The sequence below is a fragment of the Antedon bifida genome, chromosome 5 (assembly GCF_963402885.1).
Source record: "Antedon bifida chromosome 5, ecAntBifi1.1, whole genome shotgun sequence".
Taxonomy (NCBI): domain Eukaryota; kingdom Metazoa; phylum Echinodermata; class Crinoidea; order Comatulida; family Antedonidae; genus Antedon; species Antedon bifida.
In genome coordinates this window covers 30,939,291-30,965,500 of record NC_136230.1, presented here as the reverse complement: position 1 = coordinate 30,965,500, position 26,210 = coordinate 30,939,291, and the positions used below count along the sequence as shown (strand labels likewise).

At 35.0% G+C, this 26,210-nt stretch overlaps 4 protein-coding genes across 5 annotated transcripts; 1 reads left to right on the top strand and 3 right to left on the bottom strand.

Annotated features, from left to right (window-relative positions):
• Positions 1-407: 407 nt before the first annotated feature.
• On the bottom strand, positions 408-7,121 carry LOC144843542 (dolichyl pyrophosphate Glc1Man9GlcNAc2 alpha-1,3-glucosyltransferase-like). The gene is made up of 12 exons (XM_078700350.1): positions 7,018-7,121; positions 6,573-6,651; positions 6,006-6,199; positions 5,493-5,608; positions 4,834-4,901; positions 4,231-4,357; positions 3,688-3,791; positions 3,069-3,326; positions 2,779-2,918; positions 2,486-2,583; positions 1,817-1,889; positions 408-1,287 (listed from the first exon to the last, which is right to left on the bottom strand). Exons 1-12 carry the CDS (start codon positions 7,107-7,109, stop codon positions 1,026-1,028), a joined length of 1,611 nt encoding a protein of 536 aa, XP_078556476.1. The 5' UTR covers positions 7,110-7,121; the 3' UTR covers positions 408-1,025.
• A 1,734-nt stretch (positions 7,122-8,855) lies between these two features.
• LOC144843511 (uncharacterized) lies at positions 8,856-12,757 on the bottom strand. Its single transcript, XM_078700297.1, has 4 exons — positions 12,727-12,757; positions 12,338-12,442; positions 9,444-11,830; positions 8,856-9,083 (listed from the first exon to the last, which is right to left on the bottom strand). The coding sequence occupies exons 1-4, from the start codon at positions 12,755-12,757 to the stop codon at positions 8,856-8,858; spliced, it is 2,751 nt and encodes a 916-aa protein (XP_078556423.1).
• Positions 12,758-13,068: 311 nt separating this feature from the next.
• On the bottom strand, positions 13,069-19,022 carry LOC144841896 (MIT domain-containing protein 1-like). 2 transcript variants are annotated; one of them, XM_078698183.1, is made up of 6 exons: positions 18,936-19,022; positions 16,261-16,489; positions 16,001-16,102; positions 15,330-15,553; positions 14,741-14,853; positions 13,069-14,043 (listed from the first exon to the last, which is right to left on the bottom strand). In XM_078698183.1, exons 2-6 carry the CDS (start codon positions 16,376-16,378, stop codon positions 13,896-13,898), a joined length of 705 nt encoding a protein of 234 aa, XP_078554309.1. In that variant the 5' UTR covers positions 16,379-16,489; positions 18,936-19,022; the 3' UTR covers positions 13,069-13,895. The 2 variants fall into 2 exon arrangements, with proteins under 2 accessions (XP_078554309.1, XP_078554310.1); XM_078698184.1 differs by lacking the exon at positions 18,936-19,022 and adding an exon at positions 16,607-17,300.
• A 106-nt stretch (positions 19,023-19,128) lies between these two features.
• LOC144842263 (spermatogenesis-associated protein 4-like) lies at positions 19,129-23,800 on the top strand. The gene is made up of 6 exons (XM_078698683.1): positions 19,129-19,288; positions 19,685-19,814; positions 20,017-20,135; positions 21,022-21,184; positions 22,168-22,351; positions 23,428-23,800. The coding sequence occupies exons 1-6, from the start codon at positions 19,212-19,214 to the stop codon at positions 23,571-23,573; spliced, it is 819 nt and encodes a 272-aa protein (XP_078554809.1). The 5' UTR covers positions 19,129-19,211; the 3' UTR covers positions 23,574-23,800.
• The last annotated feature ends 2,410 nt before the right edge of the window (positions 23,801-26,210 follow it).

Below are 26,210 nucleotides of genomic sequence, written 5' to 3'. Positions count from 1 at the left end.
GGGAACCCAGAAGATCGAGATTCAATTTGTCAAATACATCGACAAGCCATATTCGCCTGGTATACCATAATATGCTTTCTGTATTTCCAGAAGACGTGATTGAACAACTGAGAGTCGCCGTTTCTCCTTTGTAAATCTGAAAATCTGGGGTTCGTACAATCTCAACCCCATCTGCATAATATACCAACACCAACTGTAGAAATATTTTAGTAACAACTGCCATTTTGAAAACCAAAAATTGTTTTTGCTAAGTTAGATTTCGCTAAATTAGATTTCGCAATACGACTACTATCCAGGTCTCTCGTCCATGAAAAGACAAATGCAGCATTAGTTTCTATAAATATTTAAAAGATAATCAAAAGTTATCTTAAATGTTTTTTTTTTTATTTCGAAAGCTATTATAACTGATTCACTTTCAGATTAGATATGGCTATATGCCATTTGTTTAGATAATATAATAGTTTATACAAACAGTAACATTCTGTCTATTTGAATACAGGCTACACATAGCTATAGGTTCCTATCATAATCATTTGTTTTGATGTTGCGGGCCCTTGTAAAAAAGTAATGTTAACAAATTGGCTATGGTTTTGATCTTTAAAGAGGACTAACAAAATATAAACAATTTAAATTAGTACATGTACCGCAAAACTTTGTTTATGTATTATATCAAAAATAATGTAAAATAGCCAAGAACGCTACTTTCACAAGCATTCGTTTTGTCGCGGTTTTGTTGTTTATTGACAGCTTATGAATTTGTAAAAGCCAGTTGTTAACACACTAGCTTTGTGTGTGAACACACACTATCGTTGTATGTGAACACACACTATCGTTGTATGTGTATGTTTCTCTTCACTTACTTTATATATTTCTCTTAACATTGATTTAAAAACAAATTAAAAATAATTTCTTCTACTATTTTAAACATATACTGTATTCTTTAACATTTACTAATAAACATTTCTTGTGACATTTTTCCTATTATTTGTAAGTAGTACTGAGGCCGAAATATAAAGTTAATATTTCTAAATGCGCTTATCTTTCTGTGAGTGTATCTTCCCCTCCCGCTTTAATGAATTATAATAAAATTTAAGCCAGGCCCATGAAACACCTGCGGCACAGTACACGGATGTCAGCATCAAGGGAAAGAAAGCTAGTTTCTCCCCTAAACCAAGTAAGTAATGCACCAGGTTACAATAAAAATATAGAGGAAGTAAGCCTAGAATATAGATTGATTCCAATGGTGACAAGAAAGCAATGTGTGGTAAACGATACGTTTTTGGATCTCTGTAAAACAATAACAAAACAAACTTTTTGAAACAAATTGTTAGTTTTAAAAAGCAATAATATTTTGTATTATTAGTTATGAAAGTGATTTTTAAAGAAAACAAAACTATAAACAATGAAACAGGAAGAATAATAAATAAATAAAAACATAAAGAGAAGCAGAGCATTAAATATTTCAAATTAATTGATCAACATTATTGAAACGATTAAGTTTTTTTTAATCAATAAATCATACAGTATGTAAAAATAAATTAGAATTCAATATAGATTCAATGTTTTGTCATTGTTTATTCATTTCAGACTACATCTGTCAAACACAGAAATCTGATCAATCGTTGCTTGTTTTAAAGTCATGTGGTAAAATGTAAATGATCTGATTGGCCTTTAACAGTAGTCCTTCAAATGGGACCAATCAAATTCATTGAAATGCTCAAAATGTCAAAGGGGAGGGATTAATTTTGGATGCGCCAATCAAATCAATTCTTTTAATAAAATGCTCTAACTCTTAAAAAAAGTGCAGTGTACTTACTTATAGATGCCTGATAATACAATCAGTGATGAAAAGGTTGATATCAACAACAAACACACTTTTATCGGTGCTTCTATGAAATAAAAATCAAATAACACAATATTAAAAAAATAAGTTATCTCTGCTATTCAATCTTTTCTAACTACAATACATGCACTGAGGACGATCAAAGTGTATTGATAAAAACGTCGAGAAACTCAACAGATTTTTAGATCTATATATAGATATATATACAGTATGTGGTGTACCGCAAACTTTATATCAACATATTGATTTCGCAATGCAAACCTTCCAACAATAACTAAAATATTATATTATTTATAGCTACAATATGCCCCTTGAGGCTCTCAGAGCCAAGGACCTGCTGATTTGAGTACCCCTCAAGTACTGTATGTTCAAAGGGGTTCCACAAAAATGGTTATCATGAGATAGGCTAGTAGTTTGAAACACTCAATATCTGTAGCTTGTACATAAGCGCAAAGTACTGAAGATTGGGTCTACCACACTACAGAATAGTAATGACATTACTGTTAAGCTCTGTCTACACTATCAAACTAGTTTGACAAAAAATTGTAATGATATGACATCATCATGTCCATATATGGGCACATCACATGTTTTGTCACATAAAGTTTGATAGTGTAGACAGAGCTTTACACCTTGCCTTACCTGCTGGCTTGAAAATCAATGGAAACAGTGAATAATGGCCAATTGTAGATAGAAACAGGAAGACTTGGGCATCACGATACCCTTCCACTGCTAACAGACTGAAACGTATGTAAACAAATTAAAAAATATACTGAACAAAAATAAAAATACACCAATCCACTCAGTTCCATTTATTATTTTAACATTACAAAATTCATTAAAATGAATGCTCTAAACTGGGAATCAATGTCAGATAAGCCTGACAATGTGAAAAGATTTTATGCGTTATCGGTAAGTTATTAAAATTGTTTTACCTGAGAGGTATCGTAATCAGTATGATAGCCTTCTCGTGAACATGCCAACCAAACATAAAAGAACAGAAAGCACAGATGGTGAGGCATCGTAGAAATCCATTGATGCCACTTGGATGTCTCCATTGGTGCCACAAAGAAGGCTAAAAAAGAATTCAAATTCTGCATTCTGAATTGTATATTAAATAAATATATTAATATAGATATGATTTTATCTAAGCAACTATACATTCTGACACAACCAGCAAAATAATCAGTAAGTTTTATCCAAAATTAGTTGCTACAGTATTTACCAACATTGAAACAGCAGTCAATACAAATGTCACCAGCGGTGGCACCGATGGCAAGAGAGTGTGCTGGAACTCTTGTACAAGACCACCAGTCATAGCTGCAGTTGTTGATCCAACTGACAATAACCCCATCTTAGTTCCTACAACTGTAGCTCCTTTGTCAATAACATTATACAGAGCCCAGAAGTTTGGTGCCCAGTATGCATGGCATAGACCTCTCTTGAATGGAAATAGGCGAGATAAAACTTGAGGAATTTGGCTCTGGAAAAAAAATAATAATTTCAATCTTAAGCTACTGTTCTTAAAATATATTTGATTCTTATTTTATTTATAAAAACAAGAAGTTTAAAATTGGAGTAAAAGGGAAAATTCAGATTTTTGTTGTTCATGATAAGCTAATGTTCTTTAAATAGACATCTTGTTCTAAAGCTAAGCTATCTACACTATCAAATTAGTTTGACAAAAACAGTGTGATGTGCATATGGTAGTGATATGCCCAAATATGGTAGTGATATGACATCATCATGTCCATATATGGGCACATCACATTTTTTTGTCACATAAAGTTTGATAGTGTAGATGGAGCTTCAGAAATAAAGCAAGGAAGAAGAATACACCTTACCATGTAAATAAAAGGTCCAAATGATAATGCAAACACAGATATAACAATTAGACCTAGAGCGCTAAGTCTGCCAAATGAAAGACTAGTCCAAACCACTCTACCATCTAACAAGTAAACAACAAAAATAAACAAAAGTAAATAAAAACAAAATAGAAGTTGTGAAGACTACTGCAAAATTTGCAGTGACATTTAATGCGAGTGAGCGGTCGAGCAGTTAAGACAGTAATTACGTAGCCATAACATCGGCAAGGGTTCGAGGCTCACACGCTCCATGGTTCTGGTGGTAGAATGAGTCCAAAATAAGGACTATAAAGCGTAGGTCCAGTGTACACATCTAGCTCATGTGCACATTAAAGAACCTAGTACATCTTTCGAGACGAGTAGGGGGTTACACCGGTATACTAGTACATCACAGCCACTGATCATAACTTGGCTCTCTGGGAGACCAGTCATTCTGTGACTGAAGAGGTCACCCAGTATAAATAAATAACAACAACAACAATGGAAGTCTTATATTTGAGAACTGAAGTGATTTAAACGTACCTGCTTTGGATTTTGTAAAGCAATAACATCTCAACAAATATATAAAATATGCAGGAGCAATGTAAAGATAAATATGTTTAAAATTCAGTAGAACCGAGAACCAGAATCCTCCTTCTAAAAATCTATTCTGCAAATAAACAATATTGAATATAAGTTGAATCGAACTTGAATGTCATGCTTCTATTTATAAGTCTTAATAAGACAGATCACTCAGCCAATTCTAAAGCTCTGTGTACACTATCAAACTTTATGTGATAAAAAAAGTGTAATGTACCCAAATATGGTAGTTATATGCCCAAATATGGTAGTGATATAACATCATCATGTCCATATATGGGAACATCACATTGTTTTGTCACATAAAGTTTGATAGTGTAGACAGAGCTAAATACAGTATAACTACTTTATGAGTGTCATCATTTGGTTCACAAGATATCTATATTATAATTATATATTAATTAACACCGAATAGTCTTCTGACTTTTCCAGCATCTCGGAAACATATTTCTATTTTTAAATCTTCTGTCAACTAAAGTCTAATATATTCTAGATGGTATCTTTACTGTAGTAGATCCTTTTCTGAACTGTTTAAACTCAACCTACCTGAGAAATTCTTGTGATGGACAACAGCAATATACCAGTCAAAAAACCATTATATTGGAAATGAATATCTTAATAAAAACAGGAGTTAAAGATACCAAATGATACTAGCCCTTTTAAATATTTTCTATCTACTAAATTCACATTATTTCTAACTTATGAGTTTACAGTTACAGCATTAGGGCGTGTGGCGCATTGTGTTGGATGTTTAACTACTGATCGTGAGATCGAGGTTCGAATCCAACTCTCACCGCATTGCTTGTATCCTTCGGCAAGATACTTTACTTACGTTTGCCTCTCTCCACCCAGGTGTATAAATGGGAACCCGGTTAAACATAAGACACAACTTTGCGCTGATTACTAGCTGAATTATGGGAGTATGTTTCCATACATGTTTGATCCAAAAAAATGACTGGGGTAATAATGTTCAGCGCTTAGAGGCTTCACAACATTAGGTGCTATATAAATCCAGGATATTATTATTATTAGTGAGATTTCTAAGCAGATGATGCCTCACTTTACGACAATCAAAACAGTTAATTAAACATTGAAGGCATTTTATAACAATTGACTTCCACATCTCACCCCACACCACCTCCCCCCTCCCCTGTGTCACGTCACCACCTCGAAAGCTTCCTATTCACATATGTGAAGAAGGATACGATCAACAACCAGCAACCCAAAATTACAAAGTAAAAACAATGTTACAGCAAATGATGGCTGAGCTAAAATGGACGCTGTCTCTTTTGGCCTGCTCCTTGACAAATGTATACAGTACCTATAAAAGATAACAAAATCTACATGATCATTATAATTTAAATATGTATTGTTCCCAAAAAAAAGGAAAAATGAAGATTAATAAAATTAGACTTTTGATAGGCCACTTTGTAGTTTTAATATTCACTTTTATTCACATCTGTAGAAAAAAATAAATATTTCACTTATAAAAAGACAAATTAAACTCATTGTCTGAAAGACAATTTAAGTATTGTTTGCTTTAAATTACATTTTTATAGGTAATAATTTTTTGGTCAAATTATGTGACATAAAAATGACATATTTAAAAAAAGAATTCAGGGGGAAAATATATCTTTAATAATACAGTATATAATAATTTAACATCTTCAATAAACAATTACATTTATTCAATGGCTTAATTTTAAGTAATAACTCACTCTTTGGTAGCATAGATAAAAACAAAATCTGTCACAATAACAGATATTCTTTGGAATACAACGGTCATCTGTGATTCATAATTTAAATTGGTCAGAACAAGCATTTTCGGGTCAAATAAGTTTGCCACTTGAGACAGTAAGAACTCCAACCAGCCAAAAAAAGGTGGGTAATCCAACGTCCATTCTGATGTACTCTTTAAAAATGAAATTAAAATAGCTTAAAATTTACAATCTTTAAATAAATAAGTATGTAGTAGCTGTAATTCTAAAAGAATTCTTCTCGCATAAATTTTATTCTCTAAATGACTTCTGCAAGTCGCTTTATCACATGTACTTTTTCTCTGGACTTAAAATATCCATCTAGGTTTTTCGTCAATATGATGGTAAGTTGAAAAAAAATGTTTGTTTTAATTGGTACTGATGGGTTTTGAACCCTACATAGCCCAATCTTGGGTTAAGTGTGAGCATAACCATTCAGCAAATCGACTACCTTACGATAGAGTGATGTCATAAGCTTTACGTCAAACATCATTCATAGTGCCCTCTACCTGCGGAATCAAAACTAACCTCATAATACCATTTGCTGATTGGTAGGCTGTTGGTTATTGCTAACCAGTTACGATGCACTTCAAAATCAGTAGAATGACTGCAAAATAATAATTTATATATTTCATATACGGTATTTAACTAATTATTAATAATACAGTACATTTCAAACAGACAGTGTTTCAATTGGCAGATAGTAGCGTTTCATGAATCAGATTGCCGAGATATCATGTGGCCGAAATGATTACAAACTATTTTCATACTTACATACCCGCTATGCTATTACTAGGCTACCTACCTAGCCTAGCTAGTGCTACTAGCCATCCAGCCAGCTAGGCCTAGCTAGTCTAGGCCTAGCCTAGTTAAATTAGGAGGCTAAGCCTAGGCCTAGTTAGCAGGCTAGACAGTCTACTAAGTAGAAACTCAATAAATGACAACCTGGAAAAAACAATTGTATTTTACTTACTATGCTGGAATCAAAAGAAGCTTAAAGAGTGTTATGGCAGCTGCCAACGGCCAGAAATATAAATGCAGATGTGTCTGCGTGGAGGCCGCCATTTTTCATCCGGTTCAGCAACAAATGAGGGCAGTATTTTGGTTTACTTGGGGAAGACCTGGAGGAATGCGACTGGACACTTGGAGGAGGAGATACTGAGCTGCAACTGCGCGATTTAAACGATTGCGCTCAAGTTGCGCAATTTGAAATTGATACCTGCTTGAATCTATAATTTTATTAACAATCACACCATACTACTTAACTACCACAATGTGCCAATTTAAAATTCAAAATTACGATTGATTAAAAATGTTAATGCTACCATACTGAGTAGCATTTTGTGCAGTAATGTTCCATTTAACGTACATGAAATGTGAGAGTACAGATTTCATTTTCAGTAAATGTTAGGCCTATTTATTGTTCAGGTTTCACTGTGCATGTTCAACTTCTTCCTATGAAATGCACCGTTGTTATTTAAAAATGTCCCTCCTTTTGCTGGGAGGCTTGTGAGTCGACATGAAACACTTTTTGTCATCTTTCTTTCTGTACGATTATGCATTAATGTCTTTTATATTGCTTGATTGATTGATTGAAGTAAAATTGACACAAACGATTTAGTTGAAAAGACTCGGTAGCTTAATTAAGGTTAAAGATGTATTTCTCCCAAAAAAAAAAGATTAATTAAGATCAGACTTTGAATAGATTATAATGTAGTTTTAATAAAGTTAATCACTTCCGTAGGAAAAAAAAACGAAAATAACAATAACAAACAAGACCAACAAAATGGCAAAGTTCGACCTAAAACCCATTTAAATTAGCTGCTGGCATCCAATTTGACTATTGTTTGCTTTAAATTACAGTTTTTCAGGTAAATACATTTTTTTTTCGATCCAATTTTTGATTAACGTTGATAACTATTATGACAATTAAATTACATTGGCATATTCAACAAAATAAATCTTTCAAAACTTTTTTCAGAGGGTTAATACATCTTTAATAATAAATTGAACAGTTTACATGTTTTCAATATCATTTTACATAAGTATATGACATTTCGTCACAATAGTTCTATAATTATAACTAGAAAGTCACTCCGAGAGTGCATACCTCCGCCTACTGCAAAATTCTTCTACATATGATTTTGTTTCCGGAAAAATTGTGTGTGTGTCTTAATGTTGTGTGTGATTTAGGCTAATTTCACTACAAGCATGTGTATGCGAGTTTGGTGTAATGGTTATGTAACAAGCTTTTCAATTAACAATAGCTTCAGCTGACTAACAATAGAACAGCAACGCGAAAAACAAACGAGTGAATTTGAAAAGAAATAGGTATTTAAAACTACTCGCATCAAAAAACGTGTACATTAAATCTAATTATGTTTTTAAATTACAAACGACAAATTATATTTCTTGCCTAATGAACAAAAATGAAGTTTTTTGGACAAGTATTTCTCGAGAAAATGCAATTTTAGTTTACTTGTAACTGGAGACTGCTCACCGGCTTTTGAAAATTCTGTCCTACCTTTTAACACTAGCAGGTCTGAAAATAATTCTAAAAAGTGGTCCAGAATTAGGACCGTAGTCCGGATTGCTTCCAAAATTTAATGGAGTGGTCCTTGATATCAATCTGTAATTTCATTTTGGGATAGATCTTGTAATTACTTTTTAAGTAATCCTCCTTGGCGGAGGTAAGTAAGTATAGTGTTTCGTTTTCTACGCAAGTGCAAGTCCTGTATTTAGGTTTAAACAAACTGTGCTATACACAAGTATACAACACGTGATACGAGGCCAACTTCAAATACCGTATTGCTAGTCTTTAATCGACAAAGAAGTATCATTTGTTCTTGTTTTAGACGATGATCGTTTCTTCTTTGATGACGTCACTATGGCTTTAACTGAATTGGTGACGTTAAACGCGATGAAGATGAAGAATCCTTGGAGTGAGTTCAGAATCGTGTAGATGAACCACAATACCACGTGATCTACGTACGCTGCAATGAATCCAAGACACCATGTCACCCCCATGACTGTTGAAATCTGCAAAACAAAAAACATTAACAAATAGAATCATTATTTTGTTAATAATATACGGTAGAGGCTAGCTACGAAAGTATCGTTAAGTGTTTTAAGAGGGGGGGGTTCCTAACTCAGTATGATATGAAATAGCTTCCTTTATTTATTAAGTGCCTCTGAGACTTTTGGTGAATTTGCAATCTCCCAGTGCCGTTTGAACTTTCTTGAGGAAATCTTGAGAAACGTCAGTTCTGTAATCTCTAATCTGGGGTGGAAGTCAAAATCTTTTTGTCACAATAACCATGCTAATATTGCAGTCGTATAATGATGAAGAAAGGTCATTGGTAAAATGGAATTCATTATACGACCTTTAACTAAACTTACCCTTATGTAAATGATAATTTCTTCCGTCAGTTGTTGTTTTTTCGACTTATCACCATTTACAACCGAAGTTGTTTTCTTCGTCTCTCTGATTCCTGTAATTGTTGCAACAAATAGTATCAGGTTTGGCAGAATGATCACAGATAACGGGATACCGAACCAGTAGAGATTAGCGAGTTCATCTCGAATCCAGCAGGCTGTATCATCACCGTATCTGACATTCACCACAGTGCAATCACAGTAACTCAAGCCTACGATGATCCCTACGTATATTGATGGCACTCCCCAGCTGTAGATATTGTAAAAGATAAAAGATGTTCGCTGCGATGCCTTGCTTCTTGCTGACGCTCTAAAAAACCTGAATGTTCGGAAAAGTTCAAATGCCAGCGTGTTCATCCAAAGGAAACAAGAAAGCCATATGAAATGAAGGAATACGGCCACAATCTTGCAAGCTAACTTCCATTTAATAAACGAATTTTGAAAAGTAGTCATCAACAAACCACAGAACAAAGATATTGAAATATTCATAATGATCTTTCCACAAAGTGTTCTTAATTCCTTAAACATCATACGGAAAATAATTGTAATGAAGAGACCAACAAGCGACAAACTGATTCCTACAACATTGATAATGTTAAGGTATACATTATCTTTATTTACCAGGAATTGTTTTGGTAAATTCTGTGATTCAGAATTGTTAAGAAAGGTACAGACGCCGATACTACTGTTTGTATCATTTGATACAATATAATAATCTTCAAATATCTTTCCATTATACTTATAAACTAGAGTGCCGTTGCCATGAGTCATAAAAGCTGATGAATCCAGATGAATCAGGGAACACACGTCACACGTCAATACAGATAGACTACTACAGACGTCAGCAGACTCATTTCCGAACTGGTGGACAACTTCTAACACATACTCCTCATCAGGAATTTCAGCAGAAAGGTTACCGTAACGTAAATTTCGCGTAGAATTGTCAAAGCTCTCAAAAAGATCGTCTGTGAGCGTAAACACGTCAAAGTCACATGATAGGTATTCGGGGATAATTTTAAGTGAACAATTCTGCCGAATGGTCACCAGTCGTAACTGTGTACTATTTGTGTTGATGATTTCTCGAGTTATGAAATTCGATATGTTAAATACTGTCGCACAATCTACAGCATTTATTGACACTTCTAAAATGGTCATATTTGCATATTCTATCACGTGACGTGAATAGCTCATACCACTGTCATTGAGATGCTCTATGAAGACTTCCACGTCTACAAATGTCTTCTCTTCCTTCGCATATTGAAAGGCAACATCCATAGAATGGTTTAGAAGCTCGCATAAACAGTAGATTTCTTCTGGTATTTGAATAGCCTTCGCTTCGCAACCTGATGTAGTCAGTAGGCCTACTGAAGGAACACATGTTGAGCCTTCATACGTAAAACCAGGTTTACAAGTAATCTGAAGTTGTATGCACTCTCTTGAGAACGGGTCAAACACCTCCCCTGCAGCACATGTGTTTATTTCTGTAATAGAAGGCCTACTAGACGTCTGCACACCAATGCTGTTTTGAGCAGAAAAATCAAATATGATGGTTAATGGACTTGTTAATTCTAGTCCAAATTCAAGTCTCTTATCATAGCATCCGAAAATTGAAGATTTAAGTGTATAATTGTTGCAAATAACAATATGTGGATTCAAGTATGGGATATTATTACGGTAAATAACAGCCTTATACGGCATACATGTCGAATCTGAATGATTGGAGCAAACGATTTTAGCATTCGGGTTACACACTCTTCTGTTATCCGATTTACCGGGCGGTGGAGTAAATTTGATATTCCCACATTTAACAGCCTGATCTATTGTATCCAATGCGTCAGATGGTGATTCGGATGATGATCCAGATGATGGCAACCGTTCAATAGGACAGTTGAATGTCGCTTTCCACGCAGACACGTTTTGTAAAGGAACACCATTACACAGTGCACAGTACACATTCTTGTAAATATTGTTATCTGTATCGGAAACGATAACCCTCAAAAGAATGTTATCCGGATCAGGATTTTCACATTTGTTAATGGTCTCAGTATCGACTGAACTATCGCATAAAGCAATTGTATAGTATCTGGCGGCATTGTTATCATACGATGATCCAGGTTCCACACATTTGAGATGGTTCGAATCCGGGTTCGAATCTTCCTCTGTTGCTGTCGATGTAGATATCACTGGTCTGCACGCGGTCATGTAGTCATAGCAACAATCACCATAGTATTCACATGCCGCATCACAACCACAATCATCCTCCTCCAACGGAGCCGAGCCACATTTTGGAATGTTATCTCTTCTATTTACACAGTTATGTGTGCTTGGACATTTCACCTCATCAATGAGTTCTAAATGTTTTTTTTTTAAAGTAAAAAAGAAAGAAAATAATGTTAATAACCGTCGACAAAAATATAGCCTACCGTTAGATTCCAGTTCGGTGCGTTAATTCCTTTTTATTTGGGTGGTGTTGAGGTTTTCTATTTCAGTATAAAATAAATTTGGTGTTACTTAAAACTTTCAGATATAAGTTGTAAGTTTTAAAATTGCAACCAACGCGTTGCACCGCGAACTGTGATTGGGGAACTCATATTGTTGTTGCGTCTACGTCATTGCGTTGCTTCAAATTGGGAACCATGTTTGATACGATCAGGTTTTTTATCAAGTAAAATAAAACAAGTTAAACAAGCGAGGGAACAGAAATCTCTGCCCGTCCAACCATTTCCCATATTCAAATCGCATACATAATTCTTCTTCGAACACCGTGACTAAACTCCGGAGAAACACCAGAGCGTCTCCAGAGTTTGCATGCTGGACGCGCGATGTGAAACGGGTAAAACAAAAGCCAGAAGACTTACCGTTATAATCTGTGCAGTTCTCTGCTCCACGAATAACAACACTCAGTGACGTAATAAAGAGGACTACAATTAAGACACTCAACTTGTCTGGTTGCATTGTAAAATCTGAAACAGATAATGTTTTCAATTAGTTTCAACATCGTACTAACATATACAACAATAAAATGTTTGAAAGAAATCATTGGAAAAAAAACAAGGTGCAAGACAATTTTCTAGAAAAAAAATTAGGCATTGATTCCCTACAACATAGCAACCATGGAAAATTGAGAATGAAGTTGAAAGCGAGAAAAGTAGGAACGAGTTTTCCAGGAAACACTGTTTTTAGCTACTTACATTAACAAATTAGAGCTTAGAAAATATGTTATGGTAAATTATAGATATTTACGCACCTGCTGAACACATCCTTGGAGCTATACGCATAGGTATAACCGAGTCTAAACAACGCCCCTGTCGTCTGCCCATCGGACAGATTCTTCCTGTTTTATAACCAATTGCACGCTTAGATGAACATTAGTAAAGTATGTCCACACAGGTACTCGATCATTATTGGTGGAAAGTAACTTAAATATTAATTTCTAAGCATTGACTTCATGAAACGTATTATTTATAAAGTTCTTCATTAGAAGATTTGACTTTCCAGTTTAAAGGTGATACAATGTTTAAATAACTAATGTGTATAATTTTTAAAAGACCAGTTTAATAATGAGGTTAACACGAAACCATAATTTCGTTATCAATATAATATGTTCCATTTATTAACAATTATAAAGTATTGATTTCTTTTTTATTAAATTGATTAGAATATCTAATCGAATTGTTTTATCGCAGATAACAAATGCTTATTGTTGTTCCATACGAAAATGCACTTTTAATTGCACAAAAATACGCATTTCGAAATTAACTTTCGTAAATACATCTTAATAATTGTAGTTATTTGTGTCAAATGTACAATTATAGGTTTAAAATTACATCCTATTAATAACCCAGGATGCAAATTAGTGTATATTTATAGAATGAGAGACTTTAATCAATTTCATATTGTAAAGTAAAGTCATTGATCGATCGAACAAACGAAGAAGCTCCGTTATCGGAATGGACGCCGTTGTCAATTGAAGTGCTGCTGTATCAAAAGCACTGCATCATCACTGTAATACATCGTGTCCTGGTTTAAAGCCATTAGGGCACAAAGTGTTTAGAAACAAGCATTATAGTATTTAAATCATGATTACGTAAACGTTCTAAAGCTTGGTTCCCACTAGAGAACGTAGACGCAACGCAAGCGAGTTGTCCAATCACAAGCGGCAGTTCGAAGAATCCATCGTTTGTGATTGGTCAATTCACTTACGTTGCGTTACGTCCTTGTGATGCATCTCTAGCATTACGACGCGATGGATTATTACCCGAACTGTTGCTTGTGATTAGTCAACTCACGCGTTGTGCATACGTCGTTGCGTACTAGTGCCATCCTCATTGTTGCAATGTGGTCTATTAGGCCTAGAGGCCTTCTTCTAATCAAGAAACAGGAACCGGAACCGGAAGTTGCGCCTCTGAACATTCACTATGATTTTACTTCATGAAAAATGTTAACAGTTGTTTTGTGGCATTTTCTAAAGTCCATATCACAATATCCAACGGAAAATCTTGATTTAGTTGGTTTAAAATAGTCCAGACCACGTCCAATCTTGATAATCCAACCACTATCTAATCTAATCAAGAGAAAAGGGAGAACATTTAAAAAAACTCACAAATACAGTATTAAAGCGTCGTTCCCACTAGAACGCAACGCAGCGACGTATCGACGCAAAGTGCTGTATTGCGTAATCACAAGTGGGAACCGACAGTGCTCAGCTGAAAACATTGTAGGTTTGATTTTACGCAGGCGGGGGAAAACACAATTATTGGAAGGGCATTTTCTTACGTTGCGTAGATTGCGTTACGTTTCGTCGCTAAAGCTTGGTTCCCACTAGAACGTAACGCAAGGACGTAAACGCAACGCAAGCGTTTTAACCAATGACAAGCGAAGTTATAGACAGTTAGCAATCACAAGCGAATAAGCCATCGCTTGTGATTGGTCAATTCACTTGCGTTGCGTTACGTCCTTGCGTTGCGTCGCTAGTGGGAACCACGCTTAATGGGAACTAATTAATTATTGACGCGTCTTGCGTTCATGTAATAATGTACGCACACGCTCGATTGACGGCTAACGTCATTAACTATCATTATTACTATCATACATATACAGCAAAACATTCATTTTATTCATGTATAATATGTGTATGTCAATTATTACTGCATCTTATTTAACATATTATAGCTATATGATAAAATATTTCTATATTTAGTTCAATTATTTTGTGTCATCAACCATTCATTTCTTATAAATGCATACAATTTATATCGCACCTTATGGCCCTGTCGTGTAAGGTGGCTGAATATCGTACTTCTAACGTCACACCGTGCTGTGATAAACTCTCAGTTAATTCATTTAAACCACTTGATTGTTGTTGACTGGTTTTCTGTAAACAAAGAGGAAAACTGTGTCTACACTATCAAACTTTATTTGACAAAACATTCTAATAAAACATATTTGGGCACATCCCACTTTAGACCGAGATTAAGAGTTATAACAGACTCAAACTAGCTTCCATGAGAAACAGATCGAAATAAGTGATGTTGCAACGCAACTACGTAGACGCAACGCAAGCGAGTTGATCAATGACAAGCGACAGTTCGAATAATTCATCGCGTGTGACTGGTCAAATCCATTACGTTGCGTTACGTCGTTGTGTTACGTTTCTAGTGGGAACCGTAAGTAGACCAATCACATGTGATGGATTATTCGAACTGTCGCTTGTCATTGGTCAACGGGCTTGCGTTGCGTTTACGTCCTTGTGTTACGTGTGAACTAAGCTTTAGAGTTATATTGTAACTCTGCACACAAGGTTAGCTTACAACATAAATTATGTAAACATTATTTAAGGAGTCTTTATACCTCGTCTTGTCCAGTCGTGAGAACGATTCTTTTAACAGAGGATGATTTCTTTTTGACAAGTTCACAGAAGCGAAGAAAGTTAAAGAGTTGATGTGTAGTCCGGATGTAGGGATCTTCTACCTCTACACGATCAGTGATCTTGTTAAGAAAACTTCCAAACACTCGCTCATAACTGTTTCCAGTCGAGTCATCTTCAATGTGAATCTCTTCGTGGAACTTTCCAGCTTTAAATAAAAGAACTTGATAGTGAGTTTACGAAAGAGGACGGTGTGAGGAGGACACAACGGCCTGAAAGAGTCTTGAATTACACTCGGTTCGAACTAGGGCCGCGCGCAACAATTACGTACACGTAACCCAGACAGTTTGACCAATCATAGCGAAGGAACTGCTGCTTGTGATTGGTCAAACTTACATACGTTTGCTTTCATTATTGCGTTGTGCCCTAGTGGAAACCAAGCTTTAACATGTCAACCTATATCGTCCAGTAGGGATACCAGAGTAGGTACTTAAAGTTTCTTAAAAAAGGAAGCGTTGAAATATTACATGACAATATTTTGTCTAGGCCTAGGCACACACAAACGATGGTTGAATCAAGCAATTTCTCACGTACGTAGCAACTTTCTTTTGGTTGACGTTTCACATTTTTTATGAATACAGTTTTGAGGTTTTACCTTTCTTTTGTTCTTCAACAACCTTCTTTAATTTTTCAGCCCTTGACATATAATTTTCTATTTTTTCTCGAATTCCTTTCTTTAAAGTCTCGTTTGTCTGTTCTGAAAGAAACAGTGTCGTTTACTATTACTATACGCTAAGTAGTTACAGTTAAATGTCTCTATTAATGTTTAATTTATGAAAGGAAATGTTTGGCCTTATGCGAGACTACGGAAACAAAGAATTTAAAATATAAAATGACAATATTAGGCCTATTTACCTTTAAAAACATTCAAAAGAATTTGAATTCCTTCTTGGTAGCAAATAGATGCTTCAGTGTAGCGCTTCTCTTTGTCAAGTTCAACTGCCCGAGCCAACACACTCCCTGCTGCTTCCATGATTAGGTTTTCTAGATTAGGCCGGCCTAGTCCTCCTACTAGCTAAACTAGTATACTGTAAAGTAGTATTAGTAACGACACCTTAACTGCATGCAGTGAGACTGGGGCAGCCTACAATGAATTATTTACAAAAACGAGCTTTATATTTCACGATGATAAATTACCTAAAATAAAGCATTATACCATTTGCACAATTTTGTGTTTGAGGCCTATTAAACCTATACTCACTGCTACTATAGGCCCTATAGCTAGCTGGTTTATGTACTGATAGACCTAACTACTACTAACACTCTAGATCTAGCAGTAGGCCTAGCGGATGCTAGTCAAGTCGCCCCATCGCAAAGTCGCCCCATACAAAGTCGCCCCTTACACAGTCGCCCCATCGCAAAGTCGCCCCGACACAGTCGCCCCATCGCAAAGTCGCCCCAACGCAAAGTCGCCCCAACGCAAAGTCGCCCCATCGCAAAGTCGCCCCATCACAAAGTCGCCCTATCGCAAAGTCGCCCCAAAACGTTAAAAAATAGTTTACAAGTGCGTAAAATGTCGCAATGATACACAAAATAACACGGAACGTGTATGCATAAAAGGGGAAGTCCCGCCATGTAGTCTCAGGTTACACGATCGTCACGCACCCCGATCATCAGAGAGGAAACCCCGACTAATCACTCCGCGGTCGCACTAACGTGCTAGCTTACCAGAGGGAAACCCCCGTAATTACTCCGCCGTTGTCGCACTACAACGCATCATCTGAAGATGGGGAAACCCCGCCGGAGTTTTACGATGATATCAGTCGCGTTCGAAATCGGTCGCGTTTAATTTTGGTCGCGATAAAATGATGTTATACTATCTAGATTATTTTTACTTTGGTCGATGAATATTTATTATTATTAGGCCTATATTAATAATTGATTTTTGTTTTTATTTTACAGGTCAGTATGATGAGAAAGATGTGTGCCTTAAAAAATGACAATTTGTAAACATAGATTATAGTATTATCCAGCATAATGTAATGTCATTTAACAGTACATAATTATTTAAATGTGAAATATTTTATAGGAAACGTAGGCTGCGTCTGTGTCTTTTATTTTATATGCAACAAATTACGTAAAACAATTTATTTATAAACATTCAGTTTACTATTATATACATAGTATTACAATGAACATTGATTGTAAGCCTTGAAAGGCAATCCCATCATTATATCCATTATAAAATTGCATCATATCACCACTATATGTCGTAAATGATGACGTGCGTGTGTGTATTCGTCGTACGTCCGTGTACGTATTACTCCGTGTCTCTGTCTTGTTTAAATTAAAATTAAATAAACACCCGATATGAGGATATTTATTAGGCATGATAATTAGAATGTTCTATAACCAAAAGGGTTGAAAAGAATTTCTTCAGTAAAATGATCATTGTGCTGTTGAATAAAAGGCGACTCGCCATCTGAAACTCTGAAACCAATCGGAGCTGCGCCTTCTGGTATCTGTTTCCTCACAGCTGCTACGTCTTTCTGCTGACCGTCGGGGATTCCCCTTTTTAAAAAACACGCACACGATACTGTACGATGGTTTTTCCATGGTCAATATGTAGCGTTTTAAATTTTACTAAAATACCTGCATGTAAAACAATCATATCGGCGATGAAATTTTTTTTTTTTTTCTTCATTTTGAAAAGTCATAAAATTAAGACACATAACTTGTCAATAAATGCAAAATGATCAAGTAGCCTATAACACTCATTGTCTTACAACACTGTTATTGTTTTAACTACTGTAAATCTATACGAAGGCCTACTACACATTTATACATTTATTATATTATCCTAAAAATTGAGCTGGTATCCACGCGTAGGTTGAAGAAAGATTCGTAATTGTGGCTCTGGTAACTAATTTTAAAATCATATTAAATTAACATTTTCGAAACTATAAATCAGGGATAATCTTTTTAGAACTTTCAAACAAGGGAGTATTTTTTTAATGATTTTTAAAAGCACATCACTCCATTAAAACCTGTAAAATAAAAATTAAAACACAAATTATGTATATAATAGGATAAACATTATAATGTATGCGACATTTAGCGCGACCAAAGTAACAACGCAATCGATATCAAACGCAACCGATATGATTAAAACAGCGTACTACTAGCGGCGGCGCTTCATAATCATACAGAAATAAAACCGTGGGCGACTTTGCGATGGGGCGACTTTGCGATGGGGCGACTTTGCGATGGGGCGACTTTGCGTTGGGGCGACTTTGTAATGGGGCGACTTTGCGATGGGGCGACTGTGCCGGGGCGACTTTGTTTTGGGGCGACTTTGCGATGGGGCGACTTTGTATTGGGCGACTTTGTATGAGGCGACTTTGCGATGGGGCGACTTGACTGGATCCCGGCCTAGCTAGTCCTAGCCTTAGTTAGGACATGGAGTACCTCCATGGTTAGGAGTAGAAGCTAGCCTAGTACTACAGTACTCTACGGCAAAGAAAACAATAACAGATCTGGTAATTTATTAACTATATATTAACTTATAGCCTTCGGTACTACTTACTTACTGCATAAGTTTAGCTTTGACAATTAAATTTAAGGCATTTATTATTAATATTAAGAGAGGACCACTTTCCCATTTCCATTTATTCAACATAAACAATTAGGGAATTTCCCTTATTTGCGCCCTCTATAGTATGTAGGAAAACGTAAATACGAGAGTCACGTGGGGTGTACGGTGGGTACGGTAAACATTGTGCGGTAACCAAGGAAAGGACGTGTTTTGGGTAGGAGGTAAAAAGGAAAGAAGAAAAGAGCCACTTTTTTTCTTTCAATCCGAAAGAATGGCTACCCTTCCACGAGATGTACACAAATGGCTTCAAAGTTTAGATTTATCTTTTCCCGTAAGAAATCCGAGAAGGTAAATGTTTGTGTGTTTTGACGGCCAAGTGTAGTGAATATTAAAAAATGCGAATTGAATTGGTGCTTTTTTTATGGATCAGTCATGTTCTCATCATCTCCCCTTTATCCGGCTAGATCATTCAACCGGTCCAACCAGGCCAGGCCCTGGGTAGGCCCTAGCCTATGCTAGGCCTAGCGCGCAGTAGTCTGGATATAGGCTAGGCCTAGGCCTATACTTAATAATGCCAGTTGATAATATCCTACTTATTTTCAGGTCTAAGCTAGGCATATAGATAGGCAGGCATTGCCATTTTGATACAAAATCAAAAAGTATGATTTTTATATTTTTTCAATAATTAATAATCATGTTTATTAGCCTGTTGTTTAAATTTGTGTTTGTTTTGTACAATTACAGAGATTTATCAAATGGCTTCCTTGTAGCCGAGATATTTTCGTGGTATTATCCATCTGATATCAACATGCATTCCTATAACAATGGTAACTCGCTTCCTACTAAACTTGGAAATTGGTCATTACTACAAAATGTAAGTTCTAATATATATAAATATTATTAGTATTAATTTCCTTACTCCTAGGTCTAAAGCTTAGTAGGCCCAAGCTCGACATCATCAATTCAAGCGTTTACTCAGCTCTCGTTTTTTAATCTCTCCTTTACATAAACGGTAATATTAAATTCTGCTATGACATTTTGATGTGACAATTTATTTCCACTGGTTTCCTTTGCAGCTTTTCAAGCGCCGTAGCTTAGAAGTACCAGAAGAGCTCATTGACAGCACAATCCACTGCAGACCTGATGGAGCTGAACTATTTGTTCAATATTTATATACAAAATTAACCAATAGAAAGTAAGAATTTATTTTTTTTTAGTGTCTATTTGTGAAATTGTTTATTATTGTTATTATGTAAATATGAATATGACAAGCAAAGCAAGCAAATTACTTAAGATTGTTTGGTATCATGTTCAAGTACAATTTTTTATTTTTTTATTTTATTTTTTTTTTACATATATAAAAAAACATACAAACGACATAGAGAAAATGGAAAATATAAATCATATATATCATGTAACTATCATTAAAGCTGCCAGGGAATGTTGAAAAATGACCAGTTAAGCTAAACTTTCGATTGTGTTTTAAATAGTTTTCATTCAAAATATATAGTACAGGTGAAGACAACCAAGTACATGGTGAACATGTGTAATGTTAATACAAAATGATCCATATTAGTTAAATGCAATACATATTGTAAAACTATTATATTTTTCTAACCGTATATTTTCTACCCGAGTAAAGCTCTGTCTACACTTTCAAACGAGTTTGACAAAAAAGTGTGATGTGCCCAAATATGGTAGTGATATGCCCAAATATGGTAGTGATATGATTTGATATCATCATGTCCATAAATGGGCACATCACATTTTGTTGTCACATAAGGTTTGATAGTGTAGATATAGCTTTAGTACTATACATTTGACTGGCTTTATTTACTCAACTGGTCTTCATAGAACTGCCCCTAATGTCACACCCAAGTCACACTTAATTAATCACATTTTTATGAGGAAGTAAAATAATTAATTTATAATTTAATTTTACATCATTTTATCCTTTGCCGCCCATCATCCCAAAATCCCAAAGGACATCGCTAATTGAAGAACGTGATTACCGTAACTATTTTGATTTAAAAACAACTTCAGATAAGCACTTGACATTAATACAAGCATGTTTATATTAGAATTAAGCGTTTAGCATTGGAGCACGAAATCGATTTCACAGATCACAGCTATCAGATGAAGCTGCCAATGCACGCCAGATCGACGGCATCAACGTCAGTAAAAACAAACTTGAAAATTACAGAATTCTCAACAGAACCAAATATTATCACCTGCCAACAAAAGGTAAATTAAAATAATGTTTACTCCAAAGGCCAATTTACACAGACTCATCAGTAAAGGTAAATGGAAAACCGCATAGGGTGGCCCACATAGAATCTGTATCTATCTTCAGCGGAAACTGCCCGTCCGCTCTGCACTTTGTGTAAATGGCCCCATAAGGAATAACATAAATTCTATATTTTTATTACCGTTTCCACTTGTCTGTGTAAATTGGCCTTAACCCACTGAATTATCTCCGCATTTTAATGACTTTTTCTAACCAAATACCTGAAAATAGGAACAGACCTCTCTATGGTTACATTTAATTTCCCCACTGTTCTGTTCTCAGTGCTATGAGCGTTCACTGACTAAAGTTCAAATATTAAAGATGCTGTATCTAAGAAAAGCTTTTCATTTAAACTTAAAAGATATTTCACATCCAAGTATTAATTTTTTATTATATTACATTATATGATAATAATTATTATGATGATTAACAAGAAGACGATTCAATTCTTAATTTATACCTAAATTATTTTTTTAGTTATGTTTCTTATTTAGTTTAACCCATGTAATGTAAATTTATTTATTTTCCGTGTTGTTTAAATCTTGTCTTTGTTTGGGCATGTCTGCCACAAGCCTTTTGCTTTTTTGAACATGCCTTCTTCAATCATATTACCTTTCTTTACACCATTTTGTATTCTGTTTATTTGAAGAAAATAAATGTTACTTTGAATTGAATGGCCCAGAGCTTATGGCTGCCCCTGGAAAAAACAAGTATCAAAATATGTCAAAAAAGGTTAAAAACGCCCTAGGCCTCCAGCATTGGAGGGCCACTTGAGGGGCCTCGGGTCTATATTATGTTACGTCACTGCCTCAGTGCTTCTCTACCAATCAATAGAAATAGTTATTTTTGGTGTTTCAGTGAGGTACTTGATTTACCCACTATTTTGGTCCTTGTGTGTTATTTATCAGCCAAACATCACTTTAGTATTGTTTCATTATAGGCTCAGGAGATTATAAATAGAAGGATAGAGCATCGACAAAAGGAGAGGTATGAGGAACCAGATCGCTTTAAAGTACAACCCACCATTGGTCAAAGGTCGGTCAGGAACGCTGCTAGTTTCACAAGTCAGGGAAACCTGTATGCAGGCAAAGAGTATACAGCTGGACAATCACCAACAGTGATACGTAAGTATTGAGAATTGTTAGGATCATGCTTCCAACACTTTATCGCAAATCAGGTTGCAGCTTTTATTTATTCATTTCTTTTTTTAATGGGTGACTTCTTTTTATACTGGGTGACTTCTTCTTTTTATACTGGGTGACTTCTTCTTTTTATACTGGGTGACTTCTTCTTATACTAGGTGACTTCTTCTTATACTGGGTGACTTCTTTTTATTTTGGGTGACTTCTTTTTATTCTGGGTGACTTCTTCTTATACTGGGTGACTTCTTCTTTTTATACTTGGTGACTTCTTTTTATACTGGGTGACTTCTTCTTTTTATACTGGGTGACTTCTTCTTTTTATACTGGGTGACTTCTTCTTTTTATACTGGGTGACTTCTTCTTTTTATACTGGGTGACTTCTTCTTTTTATACTGGGTGACTTCTTCTTTTTATACTGCATGACTTCTTCTTCAGTAAAAGACTGTTTCCCAGCGGGCCCAGTATACAACTCACAAAGCAATTCAGAAAATGATATGCAATACATAAAAGAAACAAAACCACACATATAAATTTTGTCAGACAGACAGACAGACAGAAAAATGTTTCTTCTTGGAACAAGATTCAGTTTTGGTCTAAAGCTCTGTCTACACTATCAAACTAGTTTGACAAAAAAAGTGTGATGTACCCAAATATGGTAGTGATATTCCCAAATATTGTAGTGATATGACATCATCATGTCCATGGGCACATCACATTGTCACATAAAGTTTGATAGTGTAGACAGTGTCTTAATTGCTGAATCTGGTAGGAGCGTCGTGAATATTTTGAGATAATTAAATTAAGGAATCAAATAAAAATTTGTAAACGTAGTTCATATGCACATTACTGTATGTTTTAAATTGTATTTTGAAAACATTAACAAAACATTAACATTATTTGCTCTTAAGACGATTTTGTGAAAGTGCATTTAAGGAAATATCATTTACATATGTTACTTATCTAAGAAGAAACCCTTCTGCAACTGACTCTTTCTCACAAGTTTGTATTAAAAATTCACAATATTTAACCAATTTTGACATTTTGTATCTTGTCTGTAGACCTTGAGGATACAAGATTAAATGGCGCACATGCAATTGGCATCAAAGAAATCTCTGTCAACCAAATGGATCACACATCACAACCTGTCATCAGACAGACGATTACGTCATCACCAGTCTTGCCTCCTATTGGTGGACAGTCATAGTACAAAGCTTGCCTCCTATTGGTCAACAGTCATAGTACACAACTTGTACCATATGAGGTTTTTTTTACTAGTGATGATTCAGACAATACATCCTGTATAAATTGTAGTTTTAAATATGTTTTAGTGAAATTAGTAAAAAACTTTGTTTTATTGTTATGTATCATTCTTGTTATATATAAATATTCTAACTTTTTTTTGTGAATGTAAATAAATGAAGACACCAAGAATGTTTGTTTTATATTTATACAAAAGAGAGCTTTTAATTAGCAACGATTTGTAATAAGTCGTCGATGTCGATTTTTTTTTTCGGGATGCTACGTACACCCAAAAAGGTTCAATTGCACCTGTCTGTAAGAACAGAATAAAGAGTTTCCCTGGACCTAGAATCGACCAAATTTGGCAAGACGACTTAAAATTTAAAAACCAAAATCATTCCTATTCGGTATGCAAATAGTATCTGTATTATGACGTCATAAGTCCTTTCTTCGCAAATCATAGCTCTGTCTACACTATCAAATTTTATGTGACAAAAAATGTTATGTGTCACTACCATATTTGAGCATATCACTAGTTTGATAGTGTAGACAGAGCTTTATACGATTCAAACCTGGCCACATAGAATATCAAAATATTAATTCAAATCAGGATGACTTGTAAAATGCACCACACCGTAAAATGATTGCAAATAAACGCTTATTTCCCACGAGCGCCGAGAGAGGGAACCTAGTACACTTAGGAAGCAGATGCACCGCAGTGTCCGAGGGCCGGAATGGGGAGTAAATAGTTCAACCAGCTCCCCTTTAATTCAAAGTAAGCATAAATAAATTAAGTAGGTTTCTTAAAGTTATATTAATGATTTTTAACGCAGCTGCAGCCCAAAAAACGGCCGAATTAAAAAAAAAAACGTTTACCTAATTTTAAAACCGCAAGGTTATCCCAGTTTAGCCTAGTTTCTCACTCTTTTGATTTATCCCTTAATTGTGAAAAACATTAAGGTTAATTATATGTACATTAGCCCAATTACATCAGCTGACCCAATAAAATATCCGCCATCTCCTGACATCGTGACCGGACTTAAATTAACCCATATTCCGCGGTATACTCGCGTGTATTTTTCAAGATTGAATCGAATTCTTATGTAGGCTTTTACTGTCTGATGTTACCCTCGCGTGGCACATGACTTTTACTACTATATATTATTATAGGCCTACTGTAGTGCGTTTCTGATCCGATTTCCAAACTTATCAAATCAAATCAATAGTACAAACAAATCATTCTATAAAATATATAAATACAAAGCGATCCAACAATTTTAGGTATAAATGTAGATCATTGTATATACCGTACTTTTAAAAATCGAAAGAAATACGTTTATTGTGTTGAAATTAGTCTTTTACATAGTGTGACTCTATTCAATTTAATTCATACTCTCAAATCATCCTTTATTTGAAATAAAAAACACAAGAATGTTACAAACATCCCAGGTAACAACTTTAACTGTCATCCAAACTCTGCATTGTATATTAATGCTTAGGCCTAATAAAACATTTAAATCAATTTTATTATAAATAAAAGCAGAACAGTATTCATCTTGTAGCTCATATAAATGTTAAGATAAATGATTGTCCCCCTAAACAATTTGTTTATGCCATTTTAATATCACGGTATACGGTAGTTACTGTATTCACTTTGACCAAAAACTGGATTTAAAAAAATGATTTTCCTGAAAAAAAAAATGTAATTTAAAGCAAAAAATACTTAAATTTTGTTGGTCACTTACAGAAGTGAATAACTTTATTAAAACTGCAAAATGGCCTATTTAAAGTCTGATTTAATTAATCTTAATTGTTTATGTTTTTGGGGGACAATGCATCTTTAATATTTTAATAGGCCTAAATATCATTATACAATGTAGAGTTTGGATGACAAGTACGATTAGAAGTCTCCTGTGATAGTCAGTGCTTTAACACCGTAAAGTAAATGAGTTTGGAGGAGACACATATCACCATGCGTGGTCGTTCTAACCCGCAGCTGGGATTGATTTTCTTTCCTCCATGTCGAAATGACCGATAAAAAAAATTGAAAAACCCATTTTTACTAATTTTCTTACACCAATCAAGGTCAGTGTGTATAGTTTATCAACCCTATATTTTCCAATTATTATATAAGCAGTTAGCCCAACTGACCTGACTTATAAAATGGGCTAAATAATTTTTGATTTGGGTTCGTGACAATTTTCGGTCATGTCTCCAAACCGGAAAGGCATTGTGACTTTTAGATAATGGCTGTATAAGCCTTTAATTAAGCCAGCTTCGTCGCGCCAAATGTTACGAGCCATTATCACTCATCCAATTCAATATGAATTGAAATTTGATTAAATTTAATAAAATACAAGATAAAATGCGACAGGTTTAATTGTATATGACTCGGGTTATCAAACTCCAGTGACAACAAATGTGATGTGTCCAAATATGGACATGATGATGTCATATCACTACCATATTTGACCATATCACTATGAGCACATTTTTGTCACAAAGTTTGATAGTGTAGACAGAGCTGTATAAACGTCTATGAATGCTAATTAAGCTACATTGTTCACGGAACGGAATACGGCGCTTATTTAACAGCATCGTA

Bases quoted from the DNA above. Each gene is read 5' to 3' on its own strand.
- LOC144843542 (XM_078700350.1), bottom strand. From the start codon at position 7,109: ATGGCGGCCTCCACGCAGACACATCTGCATTTATATTTCTGGCCGTTG. The intron at 6,200-6,572 runs GTTAGTTTTGAT...TCATTTTTAAAG, and splicing joins TCAGCAAATGGTATTATGAG to AGTACATCAGAATGGACGTT. The intron at 3,327-3,687 runs GTAAGGTGTATT...TTTTTTTTCCAG, and splicing joins TTGGACCTTTTATTTACATG to AGCCAAATTCCTCAAGTTTT.
- LOC144843511 (XM_078700297.1), bottom strand. From the start codon at position 12,757: ATGCGTATAGCTCCAAGGATGTGTTCAGCAG. The intron at 12,443-12,726 runs GTGCGTAAATAT...TATCTGTTTCAG, and splicing joins TCCAAGGATGTGTTCAGCAG to ATTTTACAATGCAACCAGAC. The intron at 11,831-12,337 runs GTAAGTCTTCTG...AAAAACATTTAG, and splicing joins GAACTGCACAGATTATAACG to AACTCATTGATGAGGTGAAA.
- LOC144841896 (XM_078698183.1), bottom strand. From the start codon at position 16,378: ATGGAAGCAGCAGGGAGTGTGTTGGCTCGGGCAGTTGAACTTGACAAA. The intron at 14,854-15,329 runs GTATAAAGACTC...CTTTGTTTACAG, and splicing joins TCACGACTGGACAAGACGAG to AAAACCAGTCAACAACAATC. The intron at 14,044-14,740 runs GTGCGATATAAA...TCTCTTGATTAG, and splicing joins TTACACGACAGGGCCATAAG to ATTAGATAGTGGTTGGATTA.
- LOC144842263 (XM_078698683.1), top strand. From the start codon at position 19,212: ATGGCTACCCTTCCACGAGATGTACACAAATGGCTTCAAAGTTTAGAT. The intron at 19,289-19,684 runs GTAAATGTTTGT...GTACAATTACAG, and splicing joins CCCGTAAGAAATCCGAGAAG to AGATTTATCAAATGGCTTCC. The intron at 20,136-21,021 runs GTAAGAATTTAT...TGTTTATATTAG, and splicing joins ACAAAATTAACCAATAGAAA to AATTAAGCGTTTAGCATTGG.